An 11853-nucleotide genomic window follows, 5' to 3' on the forward strand; every position below is an offset into this window, starting at 1 on the left:
AATATAGTTTTTGTTAGATTTGATCCAACTTATAAGATTTGTAAGCCAAAAAAATTTGTATGTATAACATAACTCTTTATGAAATATTCATAAATATTATTCACACGCAGTAAAAAGCTAAGATATGTCTGATTGTTGTTATAAAAAAAAAGTATAACTACATTATTTTATTAATAAATTAGAATACTTTTTTTAATTAGATGCAATTTAAATTTGTAATAATTAAAAAATATTTTTTTAATTTTTAAATTATCAATAGTTGACACTTTTACATAATAGTGTATTAATATATAAAAAAAATAATTTTAATAGTTAATTTTAATTATACGTAATAGTAATTTTATTTAATTATTTTTTTTATATATTTAGTTAAAATATATTTTTAAAATTATTAAAATAAAAAATTTAAAAAATATGTAAATTAATATTAACTAAAATATTAAAAATATAATTATGTCAAATTTTATATATTGACCTTTTTAATCAGATTGAACATTGATATAACAAAAAGAAATTAATTAATTAATTTATTCATATACTAAATAAATTAATTTTTTTTATAAATATGTATTAATCTTTTTGTAAGTAAATAATTTATAAATACACTAAAGTTGATTATGTTGACGCGGGCTCTACACTGGTATATTAATAATAGATCAGAACAATTGTTATTAAGCGCAAATAGGAATATAACATTTAAACGGCAGGGAATTGGTGTCGTTTGCTAAAACGGGTATTAGAAATTCAGGTCACAATGAAACCTACACAACACGACATGTATAGTATAATTAGGGTTTAAGGTCTCCTCCACCGCACGCTGCGAGCGAGCAAGCAATTAATCGCACTCATTGAGAGAGAGAATCAAGAAGCAAGAAAAGATCAATGGCGTCAAGGGGTGTGTCTCTGAAGGCAAAGGGAAAGAGCTCGAAGGGATCGAAGGGATCGGAGAATCGTTTCTTAAGCCAGAGCGTGAAGGAGTGGTCGACATGGGCGATGAGGAAGGCCAAGGTTATTACCCACTACGGATTCATCCCTCTCGTCATCATCATCGGTATGAACTCCGAACCAAAACCCCAGCTCTCTCAGCTTCTCAGCCCTGTTTGATTCTTCATCTCAGCGAATTGAATCGAATCGACCAGGCCTTCCTCTTCTTTTTCTTTTAGTTGATTCTTAATTTTTCTTATGTAACTTTCTGAATTAAGTGGATCAGATTATGTAGCTTTTTTTATTTAGGATATTTTCGGAGACGCATTAGAAGAGCTATTTATTATTATGTTTGCTATAATAGTATTCACATGTTGGTATGCTTGCAATTGTTCGGTGTTTATATTTTCTTTCCAAGTCACTTGATGTGGTTGTTCTTTGAGTTAAGGCTTAGTATTTGTGTGTGTGAGAATATGTGATAATGTTGAATGCAATAGGAGTTCTTAGAGTACCCTCATCTTTGTTCCTCTTAAAGATTTTAGGATCACCAGTTTGATCTTCCAAAGATTATTACACTTGGAACTAATCTGAAGCTTGTGTGGTGATCAAGAATTATCATATCAAAGTTTATTTAGGATATTGGATTTTGCAATTATGTCTAAATCCTTATATCTGATAAGTGTTTGTTGGAGTAGAACCTATTTCAAGGTTATTTAAAAGGATTTCTAGAACATCAATTTGATATTTGATTATCCAAAGATTATTATCACATTACGCATTTTGCAAGTTGTGTGGAAAATTTCTAGGTTGATTAATGTCTGGAGTTCTGTGATAAAAGGGGAAGGAAAAAGTGATCAGAGTTGAATCAGTGTAGTGTCATTTTTGTCCTCGAGGTGTAAGGATTGAGCTTCGAGTCTATCTGAAGGTATATGGTTTGTATGGCATAGTTGTATGATTATGTCTCTGATTTGTATTACTGTATGCATCTTCTTTTGTAAAATGGTTTTAATTGTATGTCTGCTGCTTAGTTTTGAAAGACCATATTCGATTGATTGGACGAGCATTAACAATTGTAGCTGAAAGAATCGTGATATGATTGAGCTAATGCAGCAGCATTATGCAGATGCAGTACAGTGATGATGAAATGAGTATGAAGAATTTACTGAATGATTATCAATTGATGAATAGAGAGTGAGAGAGAATTAACCTACTCTAACAAATTCTATTTCCAACAGAATAACAGAATTTCTATTTATTAGCTAACTTCCCTTTCAAGTTACTTTAAGTTTGAACTTGCATCTATTAAAGGGGTCAATGGAAAGGACTTTGGCAAAAATATTTGCTATTTGATCAACCGAATCAATATGAACAACATTCAAAGTCTTTGGGTTCGCTCTAATAAAAATAGCACTCATGTTGTAACAATATAGAGTTGGAATTGATGGCAATTGAACATGTAACTCCTGTAGCAGATTTTGAATCCATATTAGTTGGGAATCTGCCTCGGCCAAGCTTCTATATTCCGCTTCTGTGCTATTTCAACTCACAGATGCTTGCTTGCTTGCGGCTAGATCAAGTCACCAAGTTAGCTTCAAGATACACAACAAAGCCACAGGTGGATCTTTGATTGTCCAAGTCTGAACCCCCAATCAGAGTCTGAGAAAGCAAAAAGAGTTCAATCAATGCTAGAATGAAATATCAGTCTTTGATCCAATGTACTAGCCAAGTATCTCTATATACGTTTTAACACATTTCCAGTGAAATGTTAGAAGTTGTTGCATATATTGACATACTTTATTAACAGAAAACAGAAAATGAAATCTCTGGGCGAGTTAAAGTAGCATATTGGAGGGAACCAACTATAGATCTATATAGGGTGGGATTGTCAAAGAAATCGTTGCCATGTTTAGATAGTTTAACACTAGTTTTGGACTTTATTTTTGGACACAAGTATAACTTGTATGTGAGGGTTCAACCCCATAGCAAAGTTGAACAGGTTTTGGACTTTTGGTTCTGTTTTGTTTTGGGTGCTTAAGGAGACCCTTCTACAATCATCATCGACAATGCGTCTTAGTCCTGGTACCACTTTTTTTTTTTTCCATATTTTTGGGCATGTACAATTCCCGAACTAGATTGATAGATAATGAGCCAAATATTTTCAATTTGATCCTATCACAAATTAAACAGTTATATAATTGTGTCTTACCAAAAAGAAATAAAAGTACACAATTGTGAAAAAATAGTGGCCCTTTTATAGTTTTTTAAAGTACTTTTACTTTTAAAAATGGGCTTAAAACCAAACAATCAAGTGGACTTCCAAGTCAATCTTTCATACAAATCTGGGCCTCTCTCAGAATTTGAAAACATTTGATAGGGTGGCTTCATACTCGAGGCCTTGAGGAAAAAAACAAATAAGAAAAAGAAGAAAGTTCTAAAATTAAAATCACCCATCACCAAAAAAAATAAAATAAAATAAAATAAAATCACATAATGTGATAAGCTTGGTATTTAGTAAAACTCGAGGCCATTCCACCAATATAGAAATCGTTAAAATGATAAGTATCTAAATCTGTTAATTATATATATATAATTTGAATAGAAAATATTTGATAACTAAAATAAATTAGTAAAAAAATAGTCAGAATTTATTTTATTTAATATTAATTATTGTAATAATTAATGAATGTTAAATTAAATAAGTTTTGGAAGGTTTTTTTTTTCTTAACCTAGCATTACCGAATTTGAATATTGAAAAATGTAAAAACGGAATACAAAATGTTGGAGTTGGCTCAATTGATTCACATTGGGTGAGGCAACGTTGGTTTACTTGTTTGGACATGATGATATTTGAATTTGATAAACCAAACCCTTATTTAATAAGCTAATGAGTAACTTTACATTGACACATAAAATCTCCTTGTTCTTTCCCTGGCAATTTTAATTTGAGTTCCTCTAATCTTTGTACACTTAAAGAATGAAATACAAAGGCATTAAATTCCTCAACTCCTTTCATTAAGTTTTTAAATCGGTTGCTCCAGTTCCCATCCCTAAGCCTCTTTATTGAGCCTATTTAGTATTTAGCCGTATATTATATGATTTTAATTTTCATATTTTATTAGTATAAAAATTTTTACATAAATAATTAATCATATATTATCAAATTAATAAAAATAATTAATTCTAAGCCACTATTTAAAAATAATTATACTGTGTATATACAAAATATTATTTATTAAATTAGTCATTTATATAAAATATATACTAAATTAAATAACACATATTTTTATACATAAATATATAATAACTGAATTTTTGAATACATATAGTATTTTTAGTTTGAAAATTTATCTAAATACATAAATCAATTAGATAACTGTGTAAAATTTTTTATTTATTATGAGTGCATCAAAATTAAATTTATATTATTATTATTATTATTATTATAGAAAGCGTGGGGTATTGTACTTGAAGAAATATGGGGTAGTGTACTTCAAACTCATATGGAGTTTTGGGTCCATTTGGATAAAAAGAGATAAATAAAAATTTGGAAAAATCGTGAGCTTTTGAAGTCTTTTTGGAATTTAATGTTATAAGATTCTCTCTTTCTGGCAGAATCATATCATGTTTCTTCAATGGGATTATCTATTTTTTAAGTAAAATTTCAAAGGCAAGTCATCAAACAATAAAAAAAGAGAGGCAAAACTCAATAATTTGTGACAATGGTTGAAGATTTTGGAGTTAGCACGTGCCTCTCTAATCCATTGTCCGCATCCTAATTGTAATTGATAATAATCTTTGGTTCATTAAAATTGAATTTGTTGGGTCATTACTTCTACCAAATTCTATTTTCCTTAGGATGTGGCTCCAAATCACACTCTCTTTTATCAATAAATTTAAGGCATACTCCATTAAGGAAACATTTATAGGACATGTTTACAATGGTTGGATTGTTTATTGCTTATCACTAGATCAAAATTTTATATATTTCTTCATCAAAATATTTTCCTTCTTATTTAATCTATTTATAAAGTGTGACTGTTCATTTTCATTTTGAATTTTATCTTTAACTGTTTAAATCTTTAAAAATTATATTCTTAATTCAATCAAATTCCGAAATAAAATACTAACTTCCAATTTCTTGAATATACTTACACATGAAAATAATATTTTAAAAAGCAAAGTATTAAACTACTCGTTTATAACTAAAAGTTTTTATAACTGTTACTAAAAATAAATCAGTTATTATTTACAAAAAATACATGTTAAAATATAAGAAAATAAATTGAGAATAAATTAAATAATTTTGAGACAAGAGTGACCGACCAAAGCCAAACATGTGTTTAAAGTTAGTAGACTTAATTCTCTGGTTCATATTTCACTTCACATTCCAAAACTGTAACTTTGTGCAATCAATAAATACTTAGAAAAGGAAAGGTTATTAGAAGATAGATAGATAGATAGATAGTATAATAGTAATAATGTACTATAACTTCAAATCCCGAAAATGCCCCCCAAACTGTTGTGAAGCTGAAAAAATTAACTAAAGCAAACACAAAATTGATGAGGCTTGAAATATTCAAGGCTATTCAATAGTAATAATAATCAATAATAATATCCAGCATTTATGGTTAGACGTGTATTTCTCGATGGAATTAATTATATAGGCTATAGTTCCAAAACTTCCTCGATCACCTTCATCTCATAAAGCCAATTTGATTAAAACCTTTATCTGCTTAGTGTCGAGGGTATTATTATTATCGGTTATGATGAGGTGATAAAAAAAAAAACCAAATATTTATTAATTCTATTAATAATTAATAAATATTAAATAAGATAAATTTTAATTTTTTTTATTTTTTAGTTTTTTGTCATTCAACATTTTCGTATTATTGTTAGGAGGTGCAATTCCTTATGCCTTGTTTGGCCAGCGACCATTCATGTGATTGCTTCTTAACCACTCCTTAGAGCAACCCCTCCCAATTTATATATACACATATATGATACACTTTCATTTCCCATTTTGTCCCCCTACTCTTCGTTCATGAATGCAATGGGGTCATTTATTCTTACTCAATAATAATATCTTAAATCCTCCCCCCCCCCCTCCTTTTCACCTCCCTTTATTGCCCCAATCAAACTATATTAAATCATAATAATAATAATCCAAGACCTAGTTGGTGGATTTTTATAGCATAACGAATAGTCTTACAAATATTTGTAAGTCTTTATTAAGAAATAAAAAAAAAAAAGATATTTCATGTTTTCATAAGAGGAATGCTAAGTGGCAGCAATTGATCATCAATAGTATTTTTAATGATGTGAGATTACATTTAATAGTGAGAGATCACTCACTTTTGTTTTGATAGTTAAGTGCTGGTCAAAAAACACAAAATTTGCTGGTCCATAAACTTTTCCTTTTTCATAATTCAATTAAAGAGTCAATTTTTTTCAGCTAATTAACTAACATTTTTTAATTTTAAAATTTTAAACTCTAAAATCTTGAATTCTTCAAAAATATAAATTAAAAAATTAATTTACAATAAAAATCACTAGTATTTACTAATTAATTGTCTCTTTGTTATTTATAAAAAGAACTGAAACACATAATTTTTTTGTACTTGAGATAGATAATTACATCTTTATTTCTATTTACACAATGAAATAAGTTTCTATATTTATTACCTAAAAATTTCGTATTCAAGAACTTAATCAAAGAATATATGTATCTACATAATAATAACAAGAATAATAATAATAAATAATATAAATATAAAAAGTAAGAAAGAAGGAGTTGCATGTTGTCCTTCTCCTAAATGGTTATTATATAATTAAAATGTGGAAATAGACCTAAACTCTATATACAAATAAAACCTTAAAATTAAGAATCCACAAACAAGAAGAAGCTCATCAACAATGGCAGCTAATAGTTTTCAGCAACAGAAGCAGAACCATGGCAACAAGGTTGTTCCAAAACAACAATGTTCATCTAGAAGAACACCTTCATTCTCCTCATCATCTTCATCCTCCGTTGAATCTTCATCATTCTACTACTTCCATGACGACCACAACAAGATTCTCCTCAGCCCTGCTTCTCCTCTTAGATTCTCCGGCGGCGTTCCGTTCTCCTGGGAGCATCTCCCCGGCATCCCGAAGAAGCAGAGTTCAAAGAGAATCCCCTCATCACCTTCGTCAATGAAGCTTCTTCCATTGATGCCACCGCCAACCAAGCACGGTAGCCATGACCAAGAAGCTTCTAGAATTCGAAAGAAGAACTCCAGCTTCCAGAAAGATCCATTCTTAGCAGCACTTGTAGAGTGTTCCAAAGAAGATCAAGATCAAGAAACAAGAGGAAGAAACAGGAATCTGTGGAGTGGACCCAAGGTTTCAAGGAGTATCAGTGATCGTTTCGGATTCACAGACATTTATGGTTCTTGTAAGAGAACTTGTGCTGTTTCTGAATCCATTGTTTACCTTCCAAGCTCTTCATCTTCTTCGTCTTCTTCTTCAAGCCGCCGCAGAACCCTCTGATTCTGCATTCCCTTCTTAATAATTCTCTTCATCATTGTAAGAAAAAATTAAACTTTATTTCATCTTTGTTACTACTAATTAATTAGTTTCTTATTACAATGTGGTATGTCTTTGGAAAACTAAGTTATTGTAATAATTTGTTAATACAAAATTATAAGTATAGGAACCAGTGTATGCTTGGCATCTTCTCTTCAGAGATCTACACAGATTTCATTATGCTCAATTTTTTTATTTCTGTTAATTCTAATTAGGGTAATTCGACAAATATTTAAAAGTATTTTTAATTCTTAAAGTAAGTAAATTTAGGGAGATTAAAGTGATGGTTGTATTTGATGTGATGATATAGTGAGTGAAATTTACATGATCCCATGTGGGAGAGAGGAAGAAGAAAAAGAAATGCAGAGGACCACAGAAGTCATATAATTGATTTTGACTTTTCTAGTTTCAATGTATAATAATATTAACAACATGTTATGATCTGTATTTGCAAGTGAATGTGATTCCCCTAAGATTATGAATTATATATAGAGTATAAGTATAGTGATGTGCATATTTGTGTCCATGCTGATGCTGATGCCCATGACAAGTTGTTGAGCTACCCTGCTCTCTCTTTCAACCCCACAAACTTCAAAAATTATTACAAATATTAATAATTTAGTATGTCATTGTATTGCATACATCCCCTTCACAAAATAAAATCATATTAATAATAAACAAATAAATAAGACAGAGTATATACCAATTACCAAACAAATTAAAACTTCCAGTCTTCAACAATGAGACTTTCAATTAGACACTATTTCATTTTCTTGGATTACTAATCACATTGAAATCATATCATTCAAATACCAGTATTCTTAAAATACCTGAAATTTTTCACATATTTTATTTGTTGATGAAATGGCATTAAAACTTAGCATAAAATCAAAACACAATAGACTCATCAGACAATATGAACCTATTTTTATGCTTCCAGAAAACATTAGTTCTGATATCACTGTCCTGAGTGAAACTTCAAGTTTCTGGTCCTACAGCGTGGGCTATAATAAATATTTATTTTTTATTTTTTATTTTATTTTGAGGTGCTTAAAAGTTGGAGTAACTTTACAACATTTGACCTTAGAAATTATATTGTAAGATATGGATATGATGAGCTTTTACTTTTACACCTTTATGTTATGCTGAAAATCTGAATTAGAGAATAAAGGATTCACTTATATAAGTTTGTCTCAAACATATTATGATCCACATGCTGTGCCTGCTGCTGCATTTAGTGACATTTCCATTTAGTACATGATATGATACACCTCACTCAGTGAATTTGTAACTGATTTTCTATTTGGATGATTATATTTGGTACCTCTAAAGTACTTTTAATACCTAAATTGCACATGTGGCTCCCATGTGTATATATAAATATAAACATATCATTGTGTAAAATTCAGATATTAAGTTTTTGAAAAAAAAAATTATGATTTTTTCTGTTGCTAATAAGTATTTTAAACTCTCATTATTTTTGTTTGTTCTTTTCCAATAAAAAAGAAATATTAGCATACAATAAGATGATTAATTTTTTATATCAAGGTAGTAATTTTTAAATAAATATTTTTTATTTTAGTTATTTTTTGTGTGGTGTTGTTGTTCCCCATCATTTAGTCTTCAATACTATATATATAAAGCATTCTAATAGTTAACATATAAAACATTGGAAATCAATAGGAGTTAACTAATCTGGAAATTAAAAAAAATTAAAATTATTATGTCTTTATTAAATAATAATAATAATAATAATAATAATAATAATAATAAGGACATTAGATCGTATAAATTTTAATACTATATTATTAAAATTAAAATTGAGCGGACATAATTTAATCTCAAAAACTAGTTCATGAACATCTATAAATTATCTAAAAATTTTATTTACGTGAGATTTGTGCTAATGAGCTATAACTCAAATGGCATAATTTGTCTATATTCACCTAGAGGTCGCGAAATTTAAATTTTATTTATATTTTTAGGGAAAAAAAGGTTTTTAATTAAAAGGGAATTAACTAACCAAAAACATGATATTTTAGGGGACTACAAATATCATTAAGCTCTAAACGTATATTTTAGTTGGGTTAATAAGTCACTATTAATTAATTACTGGTCATTAAAAAAGTTTAGTGAGCTAATTATAGTATTCTTTTGGTGACTAGTGGGTCAATTATAGTATAAGTCAACTAAGTCAAAAAAAAATTTTAATTTTAAAATTTAAAAAATTATAGTAAAAATTATTTTTTATTTTATTTTGTAACAAATAAGTTTTTCAATTAGTTGACTAAGTTGGCTTTATTTCTAGTTAGTTTCTTACCGCAACCGTTAGTTAAATTATTCACACCCTAAAAAACGGTTCAATTATATTATAGATGAAATTTATTATTATGATGTATATTATGTTTCACATAGAATAAATATCTTGGGCTGCCATTTGTTGTCAATAGATCAAAAAGAGTCATCACTTTTAACATGGTTAAGAAGAAGGTACAAAAAAAATTTAAAGTTGGAAGCGTAACTTATTATCTGCTGGAAAAGATTAGTTTTATTAAAGGTAATTGGGGAGGCCATCTCGATTTACACTCTCTCCTACTTCAAATTATCAAACAGTCTAATCTCCGATACCCACTCCTTACTGACTCAGTTTTGGTGGGGTCAAAAAGAAAATGAAAGGCGATTGGTCTGGATCAGTTAGGACACTGTGATTCACTTAAGAAAAGAAGGAGGTCTTGGTTTTAAAGACCTTAAGGCTCAAAACCTTGCTCTGTTAGACAAACAGTATTGGAGAATAGCAACACATTTTAATTCTCTATTGGCCAAAATTTACAAAGGTAAATATTTTAGAAACGGAAATATTCTAAATGCAGAACCTGGAACACTCCCTTCTTAAGGATGTATAAGTGTTTTGCAAAATAGAAATGTGGTGGAGAAGGGACTTACCTGGAGAATAGGTAACGGTATAAACATTCGTACGTTTGATGACTCATGGCTGCTTCCTCCATATCCATTCATTGTGCCAATAAATGTTCAACACTCGGCTATTGTTGCTCCCAGAGTAAAAGACCTAATTATTAAAGAAAGAATTTGGAATCAGCCGTTAATTACAGAGATCTTTTCAAGTGATATTTCAACTAGAATTCTATCTTTGAAAATTAAAGGTAGAGATGACACACTCCAATGGGCATTGAACAAACAAAAGAAGTATGATACAATATCAGACTATAGATTGGCGTACCTATTCTTACACCCTCCGCTTGAACTCTGTCCAACTCATATGCAGCAAAAAGCCCCCTGGATCAACCTTTGGAAGATGAAATTCCCTCACAAAATCAAACTGTTTATTTGGAAGTGCCTCCATGGTTGGCTTTCGGTTCTAACTCAGATTCACCAGAGATTTCCTGCAACATCGGCACTGTGTCCCCGTTACCAAGAAGAGGACGAAACAATCCCTCACTGTCTTATGCAATGTCCAGTTATAAGAGATGCTTGGTCAAATAGTTCTCTGAGTTTATGCCTCCCCACCCATCCAATTACTGAATTTTGGTCTTAGTGAAACACCACGACAGAGCAGATTTGTTTAATGGGTGGTGACAATCGGAACCAACAACTGCTTGCTATTCTATGTTGGAACTGTTGGAAAGTTAGGAATCTCTTTGTCTTTGAAGGAACCAACACTGCCCCAACTTCTATTCTCAATACTTCTAGTATACTCTTTCGAGAGATTCAAGCCTCTATATAGCTTCTTATTGAATTAGTTTATAAGTCCTATTCTCTGAAAAGAAGTCTACTTTCACTTTTTACAATTTTTTTCTATTTTTTACTATTAGATTTCTTTTTAAATATAATTTATTTGGAAAATCCCATCATTCATTGTTTTTGTCCTGACATAAATTCTGTATTTCATTTACTAAATTGAATGAAATATACCCTATTTTTATCTTTGAAAAAAAAAATGTATATTACGTTATGCTCATACACCAAAAAACCTTGAGCTTGCACCCAACTATATATATATCATCCATGATTATCTTAGGCAATCTTATAAATCAAGTTTTGAAAATGAATATTGTTTAATGTATTTATTATTTTCCATGCACATGCTAGCTAGGCAACCCAAATTATACTAAAAAGAGTTTTTGAATTTGCAAATCAGAATATATCAAAAGTAAAATGAGGTTTAATTATCAATTTTTATTTTTGGTCTCCCAAATATATCTCGGTTCAATTTATACTTGATCCTCTAATTGTCAAATGCATTATCTTCAATTTACGGTTTGGATTTAGATCGATAATACTATTTTCAATAAGTAATTCACTATTTTTTTGTCTTTAAAGTTTTTTAAAAGTATAAAAAATAACCCT

General features: G+C 29.4%; 1 protein-coding gene and 1 pseudogene across 1 annotated transcript; both read left to right on the top strand.

The window, feature by feature from the left end:
• The first annotated feature begins 722 nt into the window (after positions 1-722).
• Positions 723-1327, top strand: LOC148546783 (mitochondrial import receptor subunit TOM7-1 pseudogene; annotated as a pseudogene).
• Positions 1328-6736: 5409 nt separating this feature from the next.
• On the top strand, positions 6737-7646 carry LOC107619696 (uncharacterized). The gene has a single exon (XM_016321990.3). The coding sequence runs from the start codon at positions 6838-6840 to the stop codon at positions 7450-7452; it is 615 nt and encodes a 204-aa protein (XP_016177476.1). The 5' UTR covers positions 6737-6837; the 3' UTR covers positions 7453-7646.
• Positions 7647-11853: the final 4207 nt, after the last annotated feature.

This window comes from Arachis ipaensis, chromosome B9 (genome assembly GCF_059453495.1).
Source record: "Arachis ipaensis isolate K30076 ecotype BB chromosome B9, ASM5945349v1, whole genome shotgun sequence".
NCBI classification, from domain to species: domain Eukaryota; kingdom Viridiplantae; phylum Streptophyta; class Magnoliopsida; order Fabales; family Fabaceae; genus Arachis; species Arachis ipaensis.

Coding starts and splice junctions, on each gene's coding strand:
- LOC107619696 (XM_016321990.3), top strand. CDS start 6,838: ATGGCAGCTAATAGTTTTCAGCAACAGAAGCAGAACCATGGCAACAAG.